General features: G+C 34.3%; 1 protein-coding gene across 2 annotated transcripts; it reads left to right on the forward strand.

Moving 5' to 3' along the window:
- Positions 1-7170: 7170 nt before the first annotated feature.
- Positions 7171-18277, forward strand: LOC100369415 (tumor necrosis factor alpha-induced protein 3-like). Of its 2 annotated transcripts, none has more exons than XM_006816032.3 (6): positions 7171-7303; positions 8240-8570; positions 9752-9951; positions 10254-12678; positions 13893-13943; positions 14329-18277. In XM_006816032.3, the coding sequence occupies exons 2-6, from the start codon at positions 8249-8251 to the stop codon at positions 14802-14804; spliced, it is 3474 nt and encodes a 1157-aa protein (XP_006816095.2). In that variant the 5' UTR covers positions 7171-7303; positions 8240-8248; the 3' UTR covers positions 14805-18277. The 2 variants fall into 2 exon arrangements, with proteins under 2 accessions (XP_006816095.2, XP_085361230.1); XM_085505104.1 differs by lacking the exon at positions 7171-7303 and adding an exon at positions 7535-7733.
- The last annotated feature ends 4987 nt before the right edge of the window (positions 18278-23264 follow it).

A 23264-nucleotide genomic window follows, 5' to 3' on the forward strand; every position in this document is an offset into this window, starting at 1 on the left:
CCACCTAGATCCATGATACGATACAATATAGCACAACAATGAGAAACGATTCTTTTTTACATGAGGTAAATGATTTCCGCGTAACTACGGGAGTCTCGCCACACTTGCACAAACTTGTCTTTCGACCATTGCCTTCGACAATGTCGGCACATTCGTAGGACTGTCACCCCCATGGATCGAATGGTAATTGGGCGAAGGAGTTCGGGCGAAGTGGATTTCGGGCGAAGTGACTGTACCCCAACAACATGGCGGACTCGACTCGTCGGAATGCCCGGGCGTCGATCATAACAAGTGTGGATAGCTGCTCGAATTCGCCACTCTGGTTCAAATTTTGAGAATAAACGAATATTATACAGTACAAGGATTGCTGCCGCTGCCCCGCGCGTTAGGTATTCCCCCCAGTTCGCTTCCGCGCGTGCCCGGACACTCCCTCGCGTGTCCGCACGTTAAGTAGTAGGACCCACAAAATCAAACTGTTCATCTGCTATGTGTTGTGTTTTAATTTCTAATAGCTGCTGGTTTGTCAAAATCATACACAGAATTTTTTTTTTTTTCAATGTTTTGTTTATTACTTATGTATCAACCCAGTTGTTATGTTGTGGATGAAAATTCAAATTAGGGTGGTAAATGTCACTGAATATCAAGAGACGTTGTCGTCCATATTTTAATAATAATAACTTTATTACACTACTAAAAAACCTTCAGAGGGTTTTTGTATGGTAAGGAACATAAATACATACAATACATAAGAGATAAAAATAAAATGTTAGTAAAATAAAAGAAAAAAAAATAAATTAATTACTTTCTGTGGTTTTAAAAATTGTGCTCTTTAAGTATTTTGCTAAAGCTATATTATTCTCCATAATCTTTTTAAATATGGAATTCACATCCATTGTGTAAATATTTATTGAACACTCATCAAACAGTTTTTTTCTTTGTTCTATATAGCCAGTACAAAATAGCAGGAAATGTTTTTCATCTCCTAATGCTTTAGTGTTACATTTATTACAGTGTCTATTTTCTAATTCTATTTTGGGCTTTGTTTTTCTACCTAATTCTATTTCTAAGTTGTGGTCACTCAGACGGAATTTTGAAAGCATTTTCCTGAGGCTGAAATTTGAAATGTTTTGCAAATAATTTTCCATATTATAGCTTACTTTGAATAGTTTATATGTTCTCAGTTTTGTTCCCCTATTTTCATTGGTTTCACTGAAATTTAGTTCTTCTCTCCATCTTTGAATATAAATCTCAGATAGTCTGAGTTTTACTTTTTTTAGTATTTGATTCCAATTTTCCATATTGTGATCATTTTTTATTTTAATTAGATCATGTCCCAGTGTAGCATTAATAGTCCTTACCCAGTTTGAATTAATTTTTATCATTTCATCCAGGGCTAATTTTAAAATGTGATTATCTGGCAGACTATATAGTCTATGGCAGTATTTAATTTGAGCCAAATTAATTTTTAATTTTACTGGTAACCTACCAAGTTCTGCTTTCAAACCACTAATTGGCGTCATTTTACTCACTCCTAGGATAAACCTGTAAAAATGACTGCAAACTTGCTCTAAACTGTTACTGTCAGTTGTGATTTCATTGGCCCAGATTTCTGCACCATACATGAGTATAGGTGAAATTAATTGGTCGAAAATTTTCAAACTAAGTGCTGGTGAGATTATTTTGTGGTTTAAGACTGTTTGTCTGATGCTGAAAAGAGCCTTCATTGATTTATTTTTTAACATAGATAAGTTTGTTTTAAATTTCCCATTTGGAGTAAATATTGCCCCTAAATAGCAAAACTCGCTAACAGCTGTTATGTCTTGGTTGTTGATTTTAAAATTCATGTTTTTAATCAGTCTGTTGCTGCAATTAAATACCATGACTTTAGTTTTCTTTACGTTTACTTCTAAATTCCAATTTATACAATAGTCATTTAATTTGTTCAGACAGCTTTGTAGGCCGTCTTCCGTTTCTGAAATAAGTGCAAGGTCATCTGCATATTGGATGCAATTTATAGGTTTCTCGCCCATTAGAACTGGTTTATCAATTTGATCCCCAAATAATTCTGGCAGATCGTTCAGAAAAATGTTAAATAAAGTTGGTGATAAATTGCAGCCTTGCTTAACTCCACAGGTAGACTGAAATCCATCAGTTATACCCTCTGACAATTTAATTTTATATTTAATATCCTTATACATAGATTTTATTATTTCATAAAAGTTCCCCGTGATACCACTGTTTTGTAACTTGAGAAAGAGTGCATCCCTCCAGATGCTGTCGAAAGCCTTTCTAAAGTCAACAAAACATGTGTATAACCGTTTTCCAGAACTGCTGCTTTTATTTTTATTATAAATTGTTTTTTCAACTGCTGTTTTTAACAGGAAAATTGCGTCTGTCGTTCTCCTGTCTTTCCTAAATAAAGCCAAACTGCATGTCGGTAAATAATTTATTTTCTTCCAAGTATGTGGTCAATCTTTGATTCATTATGCCAGTAAATAGTTTTGAGAGACAACTTGTTAATGCAATAGCTCTATAATTACCAAGATTTAATTTGTCGCCTGATTTGTGTAGTGGAACAAGAATCGTAGATTTCCAGGTTGCAGGAAATTTTCCACTATCTAGAATACAGTTGAAAAGTTTCTGTAAACATCTTATCATTAACTTATTTTGGGTTTTCAACATTTCATTGGCAATGCTGTCATCAGCAGCTGATTTATTGTTTTTTAGTTTGCTAACAGCGCTAAGAATTTCTTTGTATATGATATTTGAGTTTAGATATTGGTTGGGAATTTGTCGCATTTCTTTTTCTATAAGATTATTTTGAAACTCATGATTTTTAATGTTTGTTTCATTATAGAGTTTTGAAAAATGATCAATCCAATTTTTTTCGGATATTGTTGTGTCTTGATTTTTGGTCTTTTGATTACGTAGGCTTTTCAGCACAGACCAGTACTCATTTTGGTTGGCACTGTCCATATGTTCAAGTTTGAACACCAACATGTTTTTATATTCTCTTTTTTTATATTTTATAAGTTTTGTATAATGCTTTTTAAGAGTATAATATTGGTGTTTGATATACGGGTTGGTTGGTTGTTTTGTTAGCAACTTAGAGGTACTAATTAATCACAGTCACTTGGGGGCTGAAAATCAATAAATACTAATTTTTTTTTTAAAAATCATCCGCTATACGTATATAAATAAACAAGTTGTGAAACACGGCACCTAGTAAATCGACACCCTGTCGGTTTCAAATGTCGATTTCTTACCTTAAAATGCGAAACAAAAAGTACAGAGGGGGGTCAGGTGTTACGTTAATAACCATTGTTCATAATCGCTAACTTGGTTTTATTCAAAACTGCACAAATCGCGAGTTTTCTGGTGATATCCGACGATTTCATGATCGAAAATGGCCAGCAGCCAGAATCAAGGGGGATTCGCATAGAGTTCTGGGTAAATCAAGGAAATACTCGCTGTTACGGCACGCCTGATTGGCTGAAAATTAGTATGCGCACTTGATTTACCCAGAACTCTGTGCGAATCCCCCTTGATTCTGGCTGCTGGCCATTTTCGATCATGAAATCGTCGGATATCACCAGAAAACTCGCGATTTGTGCAGTTTTGAATAAAACCAAGTTAGCGATTATGAACAATGGTTATTAACGTAACACCTGACCCCCCTCTGTACTTTTTGTTTCGCATTTTAAGGTAAGAAATCGACATTTGAAAATGACAGGGTGTCGATTTACTAGGTGCAGTGTTTCACAACTTGTTTATTTATATACGTATAGCGGATGATTTTTTTTTTGAAAATTAGTATTTATTGATTTTCAGCCCCCAAGTGACTGTGGTTTTGGCGATGATGAATCTCACATTCATTATTTTCTTGACTGGGCTCACACAGGGTTCAATGTTCCGTGGCTTGAATGTAATTGTACACCACACGTGAATGTAAACTAGCTTGCACAGTAATTCGTTTCACAGTCATTGAGGTTATACATTTGTTACATACTTATTTATTTACTTATACGATAATAAAAAATCATACATGTAATTTCTTAGATCTTTTCATAATGTAAACTGATACATTTCATCTCACGAGCGCTTGCTTCGTTTTTGTACAACACACTGGAAATAACAAAATGGCCGACACCATCATAAACTGCTGGTCATAAAAAATAGAATACTCATGCGCATCATTATGCAAATTAGTCCACTCACCGATTCCTATTAGTTGTATTCATGCAATTGGGCATAACAAACTTTTAAAAAAAAATAATAAAAAAATACATAAAAAATGCTAAATTTTAATTAAAATGTAAAATACCACAATGAATTGCAGCAGCCAATCATTAGTAACATTCTTACCAAGTTACATAAAAATCGTTTTAATGCTTTTTGAGATATAACTGAACAAGCTTAAAATTCACACATTATTATGCTGATGAGCTCATTAATATGCATGGATGTCAACCAAAAACTAATCAAATCTGCGCATTGCCCCAGACAAGCTATATACCAAGTTTCATTGAAATCCGAACATTGGTTCTTGAGATATCGATGGAACAGACACACACACACAGACAGACACACTAACTGCAAAGACTCCCTTTTTGTGCTTCGCACACGGGAGTCAAAAAAGGCCTACAAAATGCATTAAATAAACTGCAAGATTATTGCCAAAAATGAAAAATTAAAGTAAATCTTGAGAAAACTAAAATTCTTGTATTCAGAAGGGGAACACTACAAAGAAATGAACAATTCTATTATCAAAATGAAAAACTTTGCTGTGTCAACTCATATAATTATCTTGGAATAATCTTTCAGTCAAATGGTAAATTTACAGAAGCTAGAGACAACCTAGCAGATAAAGCAATCAAAGCCATGTATGCACTAAAGTAGTCTTTACCAAAAGAAATAGACTGTAAAACGTACATCCATCTGTTTAATATATGTATCAAACCAATTTTACTGTATGGATCTGAAATTTGGGGAATGGAAAATATGACTAACAATAACTGGGACAAAACTAAAACAAAAAATGCATTTAAAATTCATCAAACAACTACTTGGGCTTAATAAATACACAGCGCATAGTGCATGTTGGGTGAAATTGGAGCATTTCCATTGATAATCGAAGTGAAAATTAATATGATTAAGTTCTGGTTCAATGTCACACACAAGTCACAAAATAACTGTACAAAGATAGCGTTAAGCGATCAGACTTTGTTAAAAGCACAATGGGAAACATCAGTGAAAAATATCTTGAAAGATGTAGACCTCTCTAAAACATCACAGCTATCACATCAAAATATTAAGGAAATTAGCAGCACTATTAAACAATAATACATAACATACTGGAGAGAGAATATGATAAATAAAAAAACAAAACTGAGAACATACATTAAATTTAAAATGAATTACAATCAGGAAAATTACCTAAATGTTTTGGATAATAATCAAAGAATATCAATAGCTAGATTCAGGACAAGTAGTCACAATCTAGCCATTGAAAATAGCAGACATACCAATCCAAAAACCCCATTAGAAAATAGAATTTGTAAACAATGCCCATTACAGGAAGTTGAAGACGAACTACACTTTTTTTTAGTTTGCCCACGATATCAAACAGATAGAAATGATTTTATTTCCAGTATTTTATTCCCCAAAGAAATCATTACCAACCTGCACAAATTCACATATTTAATGAAAAGTAATGACAGAAATATAATTAAACTTTTAGGGGAATTTTTACATAAATCATTAATTTTAAGAAATTATTATTATTATTATGTTTGTAACTCGATGTTCGTAAGTTGAACAATTCACCATAATTCACTCATAAAGTTTGGCTATTTCAAACATTTGACCAAGCTGTTGTGAAATTTATGCCATAATTGTCGCTATTTATAGTATTTTCCACATATTATGTCATAGGTTGATGGCTATACAAACAAAATATATCCCATAATACTGAACCATGATCATAAAAATATTAATAAGTCTATTATGTGAAAAAATGCTTGTGGTTGAAAAAATTTAACATTGCATATCAAGTAAACAAAATATGAATTGTATGGAAGTAGGACACCACATTGAGCTCTATCAGTGAAACAATCTGTGCTAGTACACAAGTATCTATCAAAGGTCAAGATAGCATGGCTGGTATGTATGTTAGCTTCTGATAGTGAGGCCATGTCAGAAAATATGATCAAAACCATGATATATAAATATATATAAAAACTTACCCCGGTATTAGGACACCAAATTTCAGCATATTCATGCAATTGATAACCACAACCCAAGTTCAACATCACCCACGAATTATATTATAAAGCCACAGATATAATCTAGAGCAATCTACATATAATTCTATTTGTCTATGTTTCACTGTAAATGGAGATGTACTAACACCGTTACCTCTAACAAAATTATACAAAATATAGGAAAACGATAAAATGAAAAAATATGAACAAGTAACTTTACAAATAACTGGCAAAATACAATTCTGTTTTATGTATAATTAATTATTATTAACAAACAATTTATTTACAAAAAAGTAATAAATAATTTTAAAAAGTTAATAAAAAACCACCAATAAATAAATAAATAAAAACAGTCGAGACAGTCTTACTTACTTCTCTGTTACGTATTTTTCTTGCTAAAGTGGTTCCACTCATTAATAGCAGTGAGTTTTGCACAGGCGGAACGGGATTCCTAGGTCTCCATCCATATATCAAAAACGCGATAACAGTCGAAATGATGGTTGATAACACTCTCGCCAACGACTTCAAAATCGCCAAGACCATGCTTTCTCTTGTGATTTTGACACTATCTAATTTTACGATGCTGCTGAATTTGGCAAACGTTGTCTCAATTAATTTACCGAAAGTCCGGGGTGAACTACAACAATAGAGGGCGCAACCATCTGGCACGTGATTCATGCCACCCAACTCAATAGATTTTATTATAATTGTCAAAAATTATAAATTTTAACAATTACGAATGTATCGAATATAAATTTTCTTTTTGTTTAAAGTCAATGCTACAAGAGTATCTTGCAATCCATTCTGCATACAAGCAAATTGGGTATTATTTTCACTCCATGTAGAAATCGTTGTTACCTAAGGGGTTTACAGTTGAGAATAGGATCAATGATCTATTTTTAGAAGGGAAATCCCCAGTATACGCATAACGACGAAACATAGCCCATCCTGTTCGCAAATTTGAAGAAATTCTTGAAATCTTCGAAGAATTCAACTGAGTTTAGAAAGTATGTTGATGAATTATTACTCTAAATATTAAGGTAAGTTAAAATACGAATTGCCAGTTATGAAATACAGCGTTTTGTTGAGGTAAATTAGATTTTTAACTTCGTCGTTTTTTTTTGAAAAAAAATGGCGAATAAAGTTTCTTCTCTTAATGTTCATAGCAGCTGTACTCGTACAATACTGATATCAGACTCGAATGTTCAGTATAGAAATACGCAATCATCGTATTTCTGCCTTAGTATTTACAGTGTCGGTGGACGATTCAAGTTGATCTGAGTGGTTTGGGGCAGTCCCAATAGTCATCGACCGTAATTGGACGTTATTCGTGGGAATTTCCAGACTGAACTTATTCCGCCATGTTTATTGGGATTTTCCGTTTAATAAAATTTGCAGTTTTAGCTAGATATACATAGACGACTCCATATTCTTACTGTCCTATATCCACTTCGACTTTAAGTGAATAAGGTAAGGTTTACAACTCAACATAAACTGTGGGAGTGGGCATTTCCTTCTTGGGTGGGTCAAACTCTTTCCTCATTTCAATGTCATGCTATGTGTAAAACCATGGACGGTCTATGGTGAAACATAGTATTTCAGAAATAATTACTTCTTTTTTTATTTTTTTATTTGAAATTTTGATTTAAAATTATATTTTAAATTCTAATTAATCTTAAATAAATGAGCACAAGGTTACATGTTTTGAGTTAAATTAATTGAATTGACTTTTAATTGTAATTAATAGTTTTCCCAATTAACATGCAATTATTTTCTTCACTATTTTTGTAGCGTGTTAACTTTTTAATGAATAATAATAATCTTACTCATTCTGGAATTACATTTCGACCATGATTACAGTACTTGTTAACTTTTGCATATATTCGTCATTGTAGCATTGATACTTAAAATTTGTTTATGTCACAATTTATACTTTTATTATTTATTTATTTATTTATTATACTTATATTTTTTAGAAATATACTATGGTACATGATAAGCGTAGAGATGGCTCTCCTTTGGAGTTGCCTCTAAGGCTTCAGTTGATAAATCCTGTCAAGTCTAGAGCGGTACAGGAATATATTTCCTCGCTTGTAAAACGGCCTCCAAGTATTCACCAACCATGTTACATCCTTGGTTCAACTTCGGTTACATTGACACTACCACCACTGAACGTCTTTCCAGAAGAATTCCAAACATTTCTGTACCAAGACTTGATTGATAAACAGATGTTAGCAACACTGTACAATGCTGGAGAGCTAAATTGGTGTTCTGCTGTGAAAAGGGTACTCCCACTTCAAACCACAGGTATGTGGAGGATTCGATATGACTGACTATTAATATATTTGAAAGTGAAAGTATGGAATCATAAAATGACTTAACTCTGTGTCTCATATGAGGCTGTAGAACCTTTGCATGTACGTCAAAAGTGCTCCACATGAGCTGGTTCATAATGTATGTTTAAATAGGGAAGTTTTGATGACCAATATGCATATATATGCAACAGTATCACTGTCCAACATAGAAAACATTCCAAGTGAATATACCGTTGTGGTATCATTCTCTGACCTAATCAATAGGTGATCTCATGTATTGTGTGAAAGACGTGAACTAAATGTCTGCCACAAAAATTGAATGATTTGATTTTAAATTCAAATTTATTTTTTCGAAGCTAAATGTAGAAAATGCTGACCTTTGAGAGGGAATATCGCGGTAGCCTTTTTACCATCAGACTTTCTGAACTTTTTGCTTATATTCTTCATTATTCCCAAGGAATGAACCCTAATTTTGGAGCCAACAGACAAAATTTGAGTAAATTATCAGTTTTTACGCAAACATTTTGGCTATTTTTGTCCCGATCTTATGAAGGAAATTACCGACTATAAACAGGACTATTTTGTGAATTTGTGATGGAAAGAAGGAACTGGGGTGAAAAGGTTAGGATACCCTTACTTCATTTAAATCACCAAATGTGTATAGCACATTATTAAGCGTTAAAATGTCCCTATCAGCTGGTATAATTATGTCCCAGTAAAACCAACTGAAATTGGTAAAGTGCTAGCAATGCACATACACAAACCTCAACCTGTCACATTTGGGATGGTTAATGCTAACTCATAAAAATGAGGATAAATTGTTGATATTTTTTTTTACCAAATGGTTCCATCACATAAACAAAAAAAATACATAGCTCATTTAATCAAGCTTGACATCCCTCAGTGACTGAACCTCTAAATTGCTTGATCTTTTCGTAAGAGAAACTTGCCTATATAATGTAAAAATACATAAATATCTGATAGTGAATATTTCAATTGCAAAAGAAAGTTTAAAATTTTTCTGGAAATACATGCTCTATTGAAATGCAATGACTAACCAATATATTGAATACATTGACTGAGAAATGCACATACAAAACATACAAACAGATCACTTACACTTGTACATTGTGCTTATGTATTTGGTGTTACATTTGTTTTTGCTCATCAAAGCTGATGGAAATTGTTTACTTCATGCGGTGTGCATGGCAATGTGGGGAATTGATGACAGTAATCTGTTCCTGCGACGACATCTATATCGCGGCCTGGTAGAAACTGAAGAATTCACAGAGAGCATGAAAAAACGATGGGAGAATGAAAGAAAGAAGCAGGACGTTGCTATTCCAGGTGGTGGTCTGCGCTATAATTCTACAGTATGTATAAATCATGTTGATTGGTTAGCTGAATCCCCTGCCAATGACAAAATTTGTTTTCAGGGTGTTTTAATTTTATCTCTATACATTCACCATGTACCAATTTAAAATATTCTTAAGATCGATATTCTGAATGCATGACAAAACACAGTGAATTTGAACATTTTATCTGAAGTAATGTAAAAGGGCTATCTGATGTTAACTGCTACTTTTGCTGGACATATCAAACCAGTGCAATGAAAATGTCAAACATTCCTTTAAACTGTATTGTATTTTTGTTTTGTTTTGTTTTATTTAATCAGCAATGGAATGGTGAATGGGAAACAATGATAAGGATTGCTGCAGCAGACAGAAAACCAGCAAGTGATGGGGGAGTTCCTTATGAATGCCTGGATGAATTTCACATATTTCTTCTCTCTAACATCATTAGAAGACCAATTATAGTGGCTGCAGAAAAGATGTGGCGTGACTTGGATGGTCATTCGTTTCAGCCACAAAACTTTGGCGGTGTCTATCTTCCACTTTGTTGGGAACCAAAAGACTGTGTAAAAACACCTCTTTTGTTAGCTTATGATTCCATGCATTTCACACCACTTGTATTCCAAGATTCTTGTAATATTGGGGAACTAGAGTCCATGACTGAAGGTTTAGAATATGCTTTCCCAATTGTCAAGAAAGACCAGACACCCTTAATTATTCATTTTCTCCTTGATGACGAAGAAAGGCAAGCAATGGATCTGCTGCAAAATTACCTGAGTATCAAAGAACTCTCCAGTCAACATGGTGGTAAATCAGAGAAAATATTGTGTGCACTGATGCAGCTTGATTCTCTCCCAGAGGAACTGAATCTCATTCGTGATATATTCAACTTAGCTGAATCACAGTATCGAACTTATTTAGAACGTGAGTTTGGTGGTGACGATGCTGTGCCAGGTGTTCCTGAGAATGCTTCAGGTGGAAGAAAACAGCCTCAACAATGCGCCATGGAAAACTGTGTAAAGATAGGTGACTGGACTCCTGGTGATGGTATTTGTGATGACTGTCTGAAACAGTTGCAAGGTAATTCACTTGTTCATCAAGGCAGTGATCAAGACTTCACTAAACAGGTCAGGAAGGTTGAAACACAGCTCTTAAAGGCTGGTGAAGACGAGATCAGTGATGGAAGAAATATTCTACAAACAAGCCAATACTCACTCAAAGGTTCTCCAATTGGAGCTGTGTCTGGCGCAGATGCTGGTGTTGCATTCCCCCAGAGGCCAGAAACTGTTGTTAGATTGCCAACATATGAGGAAGTTTTGAAAGAACAGAAAAGTAAAGTTCCCAAACCAGCTGAATATATTCCTTCCATCTTACCAGTTAAATGTGAAACCCCCAACTGCCCATTTTTCTGCTCTATCAGCACAGGGAAGCATTGTCACGAATGTTATGATAAGGTATCAAGAACGAATCTAAAGCCATCCAACCCTGCCCAGAAAGCAGCTGATAAATGTATTACCCCAAGTTGCATGAATGTTGGATTTCATGAATGGAATAACCTCTGTAAAGTTTGTTGGGATCAGTCAGTCTTTGACAACCAAGGTTCAGAACCGCCTTTGGAAGCCACTGCTCCCCCTCCTAGTGTCAATGTGTTGAGATCTGCCAGTGTATCTACACCCCTCATACATTCGAGTCATGTAAATCTCATTGATGAGGAAAGGAAGTCTAGTAGCCTGCCATCATATGGTGTTGGTAAACTAGGAGTTGGCACAGGAAAGTGCATTATGCCTGACTGTCCTATGACCAGTGATCCAAGATGTAATGGAATGTGCGAACGATGTTCCAGAGATCAACTAAAGATCTATGAGCAGTGTAGGCAGGATAGAAAACCAGCAACAGCAAAGATAGCTGCAGCCTCTCATGTGAATGCTGACCCCTCAGACAACAAAAACAAAGATGTCTTAAAATGCAAGAAAGCAGAATGTGAGATGTATGGGGCTGCTCACACTGGTGGATTCTGTTCTAAATGTTATTGGGATAAACAACGAGAAATACTTAATCTGAGTCCTGGTTTGCACAAACCTGAGAGAGATTTTCGACATGCTCGTAAATACTACAAATGCACTACTCCTACTTGCACTAGGACAGGTTTTGAATCAAATGGTGGTTTGTGTAATGAATGTGCTGGCGTAGAGTTTCCTCCACTCAATCAAATCCCAGCACAAAAACATGAAGAAGCAGTTCCTGCAGTAAGTCCACTCAGCAGAGCAGAAGGTGTAACAGTAAAACAAAAGACATTCAAAGTTCAGAAACATTTGTGTGTCAATCCAGGTTGCAATGGTGTCCGAATAGTATATGAAGTTGCTAATGGCATGTGCCTCCAGTGTTACAGAAAAGCCACCAATAAACTTGTAAAAGAAACAGAAGCTCTTGCAAGACCTCAGAAACATGTTTCAGAACAAAGAACCAAAATTGCAGCTGCTTGTACTATTCCATGTGTTAACCCAAACTGCGACAACATGGCCATATCAGAAGATACTAAGCTTTGCCAGAGATGTTTTAATGTCTTAGAAGCTGCAACTGCCCACAGCACTATGAAGAACACCACAAAAGAAGATAGAAAGAAACCAATCAAAAGAACATCTGAATCAAGCTTACGATGTGCTAACTCTGAATGTCCTGGCTTCCGATGCCCAGGTACCCAAGGCTTCTGCAAAATATGCTTCAATAAATTCTGTGAAAGAGAACCAAGTGAGTTTTAGTAATATATATCTGGTAATATTTAATATCCGTAAAGAAACACATTGATGGGTTCAACAAATGTCTGATTCACTATCTGATTTATAGTTTACACTAATTAGTCCCCGTTTGGACGTAGTCCGAAAACGGGGACTTATGTTTTGTCCTGTGTGCGTGCGTCCGTGATCACCTGTATCTCGAACATGCATGGACCGATTGAGTTCAAACTTCACTCATACATCACACATTATATGGGACATATGCACATGCATTTTTTTCATGATCCGATTAACGATAGCCGAATAGCGGCCATTTTAAGGCCGAAAATGCATCAAAATCGCACATTTTCACCATTCCGGACCCGGATCTCAGTTATGCATGGACGGATTTTGTTCAAATTTGGTACATACATTAAACATAATAGGACCTTGATGTACGTCATTTTTTTTGGGATTGGGTTTGAAATGGCCGACTGGCGGCCATTTTGTTTTAAAGAATTCAGTTCTGGATCCGTATCTGAGACATGCTTGGATTGATCGAGTTCAAACTTCACACACACAAGGTACATCATGTCACAAATATGTATTTGCATTTGTTTCATGATCTCATTAACGATAGCCAAATGGCGGCCGCTTTAAGGCCGAAAATGCATTGAAATCGCACATTTTCACCATTCCGGACCCAGATCTCAGTTATGCATGAACGGATTTCGTTCAAATTTGGTACATACATTAAACATAATAGGACCTTGATGCATGTCATTTTTTTTTTCGGATCAAGTTCGAAATGGCCGACTGGCGGCCATTTTGTTAAAGAATTCAGTTCTGGATTCGTATCCAAGACATGTCTGGATTGATCAAGTTCAAACTACACACACATGGTACATCATGTCACAAATAGATATGTGCATTTGTTTCATGATCCGCTTAACAATAGCTGAATGATGGCCATTTTAAGGTCGAAAATGCATCAAAATCACGTATTTTCACAATTCCGGAACCAGGTCTCAGTCATGAATGGATGGATTTAGTACAATGTGTTGTACATATGCAGGTGCATTTCGGTCATGATCTGCTTCGAATGTATATGTCACTCAAATATGAACGGAACGGGGACGTGTCATTGACAATGACTTGTTAATGTATTCCATTATGTTTTGAATAATATATCTATTTTCTTAATATGATGATTAACACAGTGTTTCCTTCTTTCATCATCACCATCAGGAGAAGTTCGTCCACCTCAACCACGCAAACAGAAATGTCAGGCTGCATGGGGTAAGTAACTATTCTATCAATGGACAGCATTCTTTGTTTGATTAAAGATCGACTAATGGTATTTGTTTTGACAATTAAAGGGGAACCGCTCAATCCCATGGATTGCACCAAAGAATCATGGGACACTATTGTTTATGTTGTTTACAATGTTAATCTATCTTTTGTTATCCATTGTTATTTTAATCCAGAAAGTAAATTTGTTGTGAAATTAAGCTTAACTGGAAGGTGCCCCTTTAAGAAGTAGTAAAATTTGTTCAAATATCTGTCTTGTTTTACCTCATAGACGATTTACTTGATTTTCTGATGGAATATAAATGTTGTATTTTATTATAATATACACAAAAATTCTCTGCTTATCTTTTTATGATTTGTTTGTGTGAAACAGGATGTGAAATGTATGGAAGCCCAGCAACAAACAATCTCTGTTCCCAGTGTTTCCGCAGAGAGGCTGAGATGCTGAAATCTGGAAGATCTGCAATGTACCATCAACAATTCCCTGCTGAGAATAATCCCCAAAATGGAATGGGTAGAATTTATGATGAACAATGGGGGGAACCATATCATCCCAGAAAATGTGTCACACCTGGTTGTCATTATGAAGGCAATCCAAATATACTGGATGGGTTGTGTGATCATTGTTATCATGTGTATAGAGATATCCAGCAAGCCCCTGAATACACCAAATTCACCCCAAAACACAAAGAACTGGTGGTAGTGCCTGGAGATACTCGCCCAACTTGTCGTTATGAACCTTGTGACCATTATGGTAATCCAAAATGTTTTGGCTATTGTAATGAGTGTTTTGAAGTCTTGCTTATCAACATGCCTGGAATGATGGGTAAAACTAAAATTGCCCACTGAATTGGTGACATATACCTGAAATGAGGTGTTGGTGGTTATATTGCTTGTCAAGCTTTCATTGCAGTGTACTTGCAGCTTGTGTATCTCTCATTCAATACTTGACATAGTAATTATATTGAAAGATGAGTAATTAAAGTAAGTAAGTAAAGATTTCCAAATTGAATTCCCCTCGATATTCAGTCTGACCATCATACCATTCTATATAAATTGAGTTCCCCTAAATATTTGTTCTGGTCATCATAGAATACTTCCTGTATTAAAAATAAATTTATGACTAGGCATTGTAAGTTTCAAATTCCGTTTATTATTATATTTTGTGACTAGTCTCGATCTGAAAATATATTATCCTATGATGGATTTCAATTTGTGATAACTTACTTGAGGAAACAAAAATATGTCACACTGTAGATGTGTCAATGTGTCATTGGGTTACTGTCACCAGGTTGTATGATAGCATTTACATGAATATATGAAAAACAGCAGCAGTGTGCTATTCGAGTCAGGTGACGAGTTAAGTGAATAGTTTTGTTGAAGTATTTGAATGTTCAATAATTTGTCCCTATTATTCAAATTAACACCTTGTGAGGGATTGAAGTTTATTGAAAGTAAAATACAATTTATCAAATAAAAAAAATAATAAAAACATAAAAAAATATTATTTGTCACAACTCAAGTTTAGTTTAGCTCACTCATCAACACGTCTTTAATCTTGTTATATTATCCAATGTATTTCATACTACCCAAGATATTTTATTTTACATGATATTTTAATTTCGAGGTCAATGTTAAGGTAGTACTATGAAAACATTGTTTGCCTCTGCAGGTAAAATAATGATTAGTATTACAGTTTAGGGGAAAAGTTTTATAATTCAAATGATCCATGTTTATGTTATTTTACATTCGTCTTGTATGATTATACTTCAGTATAACTTTCACATGTTGTATATTTTTGTATTGGCAAATCATGTAATTTGATTATTATACAATAGTTTTAGACATTACAATACACAGATATATAATTAGATTAAATATAACTTTTGGTTCAATTAGAAATGTTCATAGGCATACTGGATTATGATGGATTGGGTCACAACAATAATTTGGTGGATTGTTGAAGTATGCAAATGTACATGCACTTTGAAATAATATTAAAATTATCATCAAATAAGTAATTTTTAGCGACCAAAACGTATATATTGAACCAATATATTCAAAGTAATATATCTGTGTACATGTAATATCGTATTGTGTACTTTGTGTTTTAGTAATATTGCTGAGAATTGTGATTTCAAGTTTTCTTATATAGAAATGTATGTCCTGTAGTTCGAATGTTTTAGTTTTTTCTTCTCTTCATCTCCAATTTTACTTGAGTATTTATATTATCGTATAGCCTGGTCTTTTGAGAAATCATCTTTTATTGTCTCTGAGTTCAAGAACGTCACTCTCATTGACGGGTCCAGATAAACACTCGGCTAGATGTATGATTGTAGATAGCAGTTTTACTGAGTGGTAAATTATGTGAAAAAACGAAATGACGTGAATTGCAATTATGTCAGAAATATAGTGCTGTCAAGAAAAGGGAGCAGTTATTACGTTGCGTAACTATAAAAATTACGCATTTACTATAGCTGTCAATAAACAGTATGAGTATTTTATTATTTCTTCTTCATTATAAATTTCTGTTTATATTTAAACGAGCCAAACTAATGTCTAATTGACATTAGAGTTCAGATATGTACTTTTTTCATTTACTAATCGGTATTGCGATTTAGTATTCGTTGTCAAAAGTAACTATTCAAAATGGCGAGACGTTTCGAGCCTCTTTATCACAACACAATGTACAACTACTATAAAATGGAATCACTAAAAGATTCAACGTTAGAACATGTATAGGTAGTAAATATAAATAATAAGTTGAATAGTTTGGTAATTCGATGTGGTTCTTTATTTCCAAGGCGGAATATAGATTACTCTTTGTCGCGTCTGATTCGCGTCACTATTGACATAACTACGCCAGAAATGAACATATATTCTGTCTTTAACCTATCTTGCGAATTTTTGCGAATTTTGTATATCCGGATATTGAGTACAACACATTATCTGTCTAATCTATGGGTTTCTCGGCGAAAATGTATAGTGAGAAAGTGTGCGTAATTGCATGCATACAATGCTTAAATACAAAAAAGATATATAAAATATTTAAAAGTTTAAAAAAAATAAAACTTTTCTTTTATTCAAACATTATTTCTAATTCAAGTCATAGATGTGTTACATAATTAGTTTTTGATACTATTTGTAATAAGTAATAATCATTACTAGCGTGTGAAAGACGAAAATGTCGATAGATATTTCAAGTTGATGTGATATTATCGTAATCAGTTTTCATTTGTGTACCAATAACCTAGAAAGATACTTGAATGAATTCATACTTATTTTAATGTGTTATTTTTTTATATTCTGAGGTGCAACATTCTCCAGACAGTGAATTGCAACAGAGCATTATAAAATTATCAAGAATGATATTATATGTAATGGTAGTCTTTGGTGCAACATTTGTCAATACTTACGAGGACTGTCATTGATTATACATATATCATGTTGTCAATATCTCACACTATTGGAGTTTGTTTATTACTCGAATAACAGTTATGTTGATTTGGAATTGACTTTAAATGGATAAATATGGTGGTTAATGTAGGTGATTATATTAACTATTATATTGATTATAATGACATTTTGTGACAGAGAATCTCCATAACCAATGTGTTTTTCTCTGTTAGTTACTGTACATATAACACTAGGTGATAATATGCATATATGTTGAAAGGTTGGATATAGAAGAACACAGATGGACGTATTTTGTGACACTGTTCGCTTAACGGATTGTTGACAGGGAATATCGTGAGCGAGAGTGAGACAAAATGAAATCCATTATTTGTGTTGACACAGAACGTGTACAATCTCGCTAGATCTTTGATATGTTAATGGTGGTTCGCAGGAAAATTGACAAATTGCGCAATTGTCAGAACATTTTGTCAGTTCATAGAGTTGTGAATTACTTGAAAATTTTACCAAGATGCAACAATACACATCCTATGAAAACACAAACAATGAACGCATGTTTTATTCACTATTGTTTATGAGACTCACTGTTGCATAGTCTGTTGAGCGAACTAAGGCATGAACTATATTCATCGGTTTCGCGTATATCCAAGCTGTCGGAAGTTATACACATTATCACATGTGCTTCTTTATTAACCGACGAATACTTGTTTAATTAACAATAGGTTGTTAAAGTCACTGTCTTGTAATCTGGTTTAGTCATTTAATGAATTCAATTAGTGTACTAGTATTGATATTTTTATTGTATTAGTTTGGTGTCAAGACACGTGCACTTTGTATGTTGATTTAAACTATCTAGTTGCTTTCAAATTTGTAACTTACTCATCATAATAAAAAATCAGTAAACGCAACCACGTAAATGATGTCGTTATATGTGCAGATTACTGCAACACTATATAACTATGGACCACATAGACTGGGTATAAATGTTAGGGGTGGTACACATTTAGAATTATTGAAACAGTGAAATCTTTTCATGAGGGCCGAAGTGTGATTTTATGAAAAATTTATATTTTGCAGCGGGTTTATATAAATGAAGAAGAAACATTTATAGCTTGAACTTGGCCATTGGTTTAATTACCTAGTATAACGATGTGTAATTGTGAATTAAGAGGTTGAGAGTTTCATTGCTAGGCCACTGGTGAATCATATGTACTTCTTGACGAGGTCGGCTGCACCTTAATTTGCAATAACTGAACCATTGATTGGTATTCCTGAGACACATTTTTAATTTAGATTTTTCAACTTAGTCCCGAAAAATGGCGCTCAAACGAGTTAACGAAGTAAATGATTTTCCAGTGGTAGTCATTGTTTAACACACTTCCACTTTTACACTAAGACTTTAACAACCGCTCTCGCTGATCAAGTAAACATTTAGCTTCCTTTAAAATGTGCTGTGGTACAATTCGTGATTATAATTGGGTTAATATTAAAAACAGTTGTTCGTATTTGGATATTCTGCACTATTTAAGTGAATGAGTATTTGCAAATACATGTGTACGAGTCTAAAATAACAAGGTGTCTGACTAAAATATGAACCAGAAAATCAACAATATCCTATTTTTATGACCATGTTTCAAACAACGCAAATTGTCGGGTAAACGTATTGCACAAGTGTTATATTTTTGGCATTATATTATATATATTTCTTACAAACAGCAGACTAAAAATACTTATGTCTCAAGGGGTTTAATTCTGACCACATAAATGTCCGTTTATGAGTTTCCTGGAAACAGCATTTTGTCACGACAACTGCTAACGATATTTATATTTCTCGTATATGTACATAGATTAGATGCAAGTTCTACACTACCGTAGAGTGGAAGTAAACTTTGAATGATTCAGCTGTTGGTGGAATGAATGAGGAAACAATAATTGACTTGGCAACAACAATTCCTGTCACAACTTCAGCTTTTATAAGTCAATAATTAAACTACAAAATGGGTTGACGCCTATGCAATGACGATACCTCAAAAAATAGCTCGATGTCATTTTTATTTTGGTACTATTCAGTTGCAATGTTTAGTATACATCAGATTATTTTTTAGGTTATTATTACGATAGTTATTGTGATATTCATTTTATTTATATCTCTTAACTGTTTCGTTGTTACTATATATACCGTTAAGTTGTCATTGTTTCATTGCAGTAGTTTTAAATATTGTGTTTCGATTGCTAATGGGAAATATTTATTCTTGTGTCAATAATCTCGACACTAAATTACATCGTTTTCTGTTTGTTTTTGGTTTACTTGGCTTTCGCTTCTGTTAACACTGGGCACTTACTCATTTGTGGGGGAGGGTACATTCACTGAAATTAAAATCTAATGGAAAATATCTTTTGGATTTCAACGCAACCAGTCTGGTGGTTTTGTAGATGTTTGTATCAATAGTGAGCGAATGAACGTCCAAAGACAACGGATCTCATATCTATTTTGTCTGGGCGCAAAAACACGTATATAAATTGTTCCAGGATACTGTTTAGTGTCGGACCTCTGCAGGTGTCTTAATAATTTACATACATTGCTCGTTTTTTTCCATAAATTGTATCTCAAATGAAACACGCGTAAATCTGCGTTCCCCGGTTGTCAATGGTTGTCTAAATTGAAGGATTACGTCATAATTACATTGAACTGCTATGTCATAGATTATTCAGTGTCTATATTTTATCTGCTTCAACTATACAGGCCGGTAAGTTGACTGTTGATCCACGCAAACTTTATTTGGTGTTACCATGGCAACGATAGGACAAGATATTGCCATTTTCCCAAAAAACTACAGTAAAAGTTTGACCAGTTCATCAAGTTTGAACAAAGTCGGTCGAAGCAAAAAAAATCACAGAAAATTCAAAACGTACTGACACACAGACAATCTGGTATGCTGAAATGCTCTCTGCTAGACCAGGCACTACTTATTTTGGACTGACTTGAAAATTACTTTGATTGGAGAGCGACTTCCGTAAAGGTTAATGAACTTGAGTTTAAACTCAGACTAGTATTACTAGTCTGAGGTTTAAATAAGGATTTACGTTAGCACTGAATTTGCGTGTTGAGTTACAGGTTTTAATTGGACTGAGATAGAGTTGATTGTAACGCAACTCAATAAGATTGGGGATGTGGCATGTTGGCATTGACCTAAGCATAGCGTCCATAGGGATTAGTCACTTCGCGTAACTTGCTGTAAACTGAACCTACAAATATTCAACTTATTTAACAACTATCTTACCGTTTGTACGACAAAAAAAAACATCATGTTTAATAGGGGATAGTATTTGCTTTTACGTGCGTATAATAAATAGTGTTTCCTTGTGGGTGCAGCAGCACATATCTCTGAGGTCGTTCACATATGTCTAGGGACAATGATCCTCGTTCACTGTACATAGTGATACACTGGTCTTAGGGTCGAGTCACTCAGCGTAACGTACGATTGTTCACATTGTACGGGCCATTGCATATCCACGTAAACTAACAATCACATTGTGTAGCCATGGAACAATCGGTGTACTAGCCTTACAGGCTATCACGGCATTGTTTGTTCTCGACAACTCAGACAAGATCCGGGTTGTCAGTGGACTAGTTCCTTGTTCTACGGCTCTTTGCGCAAAGACTACCACTGATTGGGACCAAGTATCAACCTTCGCCATTTAGATTCGGACTTGTGATGTCACGACATGCACACAGTATATCTGGATCTAATCCCATGGTTATACGTTAATAACCTTAATAAAATAACGTTAATAAAATGGCTATTTCAAAAACAGCGATTTCTAAACCGAGTTTTGGATACATTTTTTACGTTGATGTCAAAAATAAATTATTGAGGTCTTAATGGAATTTTTCATAAAACAGATTTCCAGTTTAGAATCGCGCATTTGCCATTCCAAACATTTTAAAAATCATATTTGCACACTTTCAGTCACCTAAAGTATTTTTAAATTCATCAAAACAATAATATGTTGAGTTACTCTCAAATCGACGAAGCAAACAAATAAGCGAGTGTATAGACTATATTATTTTCATTTTATTTCATTTCAGTAATGATGATTTTAAACTTAAAAAACTATTGGACTTAACGCGACTTACATTCAATTTCAATTCAATGAATATAGTGAAATTATTATATTGAAACTAAAAATACAAGAAAAATAGAAATTGATGAATATTTTCTGGTGTGTTATAATATGAAACGTTTTCCCAACATTTCACTTTAAAGTGGGTGAAATAAGTGGAAATAAACAGCATGAGGTGACGTTTTCGTATATAGCGCCACCTTTCGTTTACTGATCAACTACGCGATATACTAGTAGGTGACAACAAAGTGACGGTTGATACTGTGGGAGAGTGTAGTTGCACAAATAACCACGCGTAAAGAAACCAGTCCAAAATATCCATATGTTAGAGAACTAACTAATTTTGAATGAAGTTGAAGGCACTATTAATACGATCACTCCTGTAATATTGTTACATATATAAGTATTGTGATGTCTGAATCAGTTGTTCTGAAATGACCCATACGTTTAACAATTTGATTCATAAAGCGATAGCTCCCGCAATAGACGCTTTTTATTAAAGATTTACCTCCTGTAATTTAATAATACAGACGGCTAGGTTTATCAACATTACGATTCTTTGTAAATACTTCGTAATTGCTAAATTCAATTGACTTTCATTTTCAATTTTTAATTCCTTTTTTGTTGTTTCGGACTTTTATGTAATTTCTGTTACGGATAGAATAATTTTACAATAATTCACAATACCTGCATACTTGTTTGAATTACGCCCTCGACGACAACAATGATGACCAAGTCATCGGCGGCGGCGCACAACTCGCGATCACTTCGGGAAGAAGCCTACACTCCTGCTTGACAGCTTTGTAATATGAAAATAATACATGCTATCTATACGCCTAGACGCCGATTTGTTAATAAACAACTAAGAAACATAGTGTGAAAGTTTCATTTGAAATAATCAACAATTGTGAGAGCTATTCACATTTGAACGTCCCTGGCAAACACGTGGAGATAATGGGATCACTGTATCAACACGATGTACTAGTATTCAAGATGAAAGAATATATCTGGCCGACGATAGCCTGGATATCAGCGACAAATTCATAAAGCATGATAAAAAAAATTGTAACATACGTTCTGGGAGCTTTGGAAAGGGCATTTCTGTACTATAACGTCAAGTTCAATAAATCAGCGGATCCAATAATTCGAACAATCATGCGTAAATACCACGCTGATCAACAGGTATGTAATGAATTTTGTACATTATGTCTCCGATTGTGTCATATGTCCGCTCATTTGTTATGTCTCTACTCTAACATTGTTCAGGTTTTAAATGAAATTATTCTAATTAGTAAGTTATATTTAAAATAAGAAGCTATGACATACACATCCATTAATCTAAACTCAATAGTCATAGAGGGATTTCAACAAAGTATAATAAATTTGTAACAATATACGAATAACAATACCGATATCAATATACATTAAAACAACGTCATAATCATGCACCATATTCGTATTCTATTGTAGACTTTGGAATAATGTTTGTCCATTCTACAACTGAATGATATAAAACTGATATATGGCATATGTATTGTGATGGCTTGGAGTTCTATTTAAGTTAAAGCGGTGGGGCCGTCACCTACGCATGCGTCAGATGGCCATAGCGTGTCATTGTTTACGAAAAAACGTCTACCCATGAGCCTTTGCGTTTTTAGCGTGTGTTATCGTCGCTTGGGACTCAATTCCCGCGCGTGCGCAGGTGACGACCCTCCCGCTTTAAGTTTTTATCATATAACTACTTCTATTTCTGGTAAATACTAAAATCCT

This window comes from Saccoglossus kowalevskii, chromosome 11, assembly GCF_978046115.1.
Source record: "Saccoglossus kowalevskii chromosome 11, keSacKowa6.1, whole genome shotgun sequence".
Taxonomy (NCBI): Eukaryota; Metazoa; Hemichordata; class Enteropneusta; family Harrimaniidae; genus Saccoglossus; species Saccoglossus kowalevskii.

Coding starts and splice junctions, on each gene's coding strand:
- LOC100369415 (XM_006816032.3), top strand. CDS start 8,249: ATGGTACATGATAAGCGTAGAGATGGCTCTCCTTTGGAGTTGCCTCTA. Junction 8,571..9,751: donor ACTCCCACTTCAAACCACAG/GTATGTGGAGGA, acceptor TGCTCATCAAAG/CTGATGGAAATTGTTTACTT. Junction 12,679..13,892: donor ATTCTGTGAAAGAGAACCAA/GTGAGTTTTAGT, acceptor CATCACCATCAG/GAGAAGTTCGTCCACCTCAA.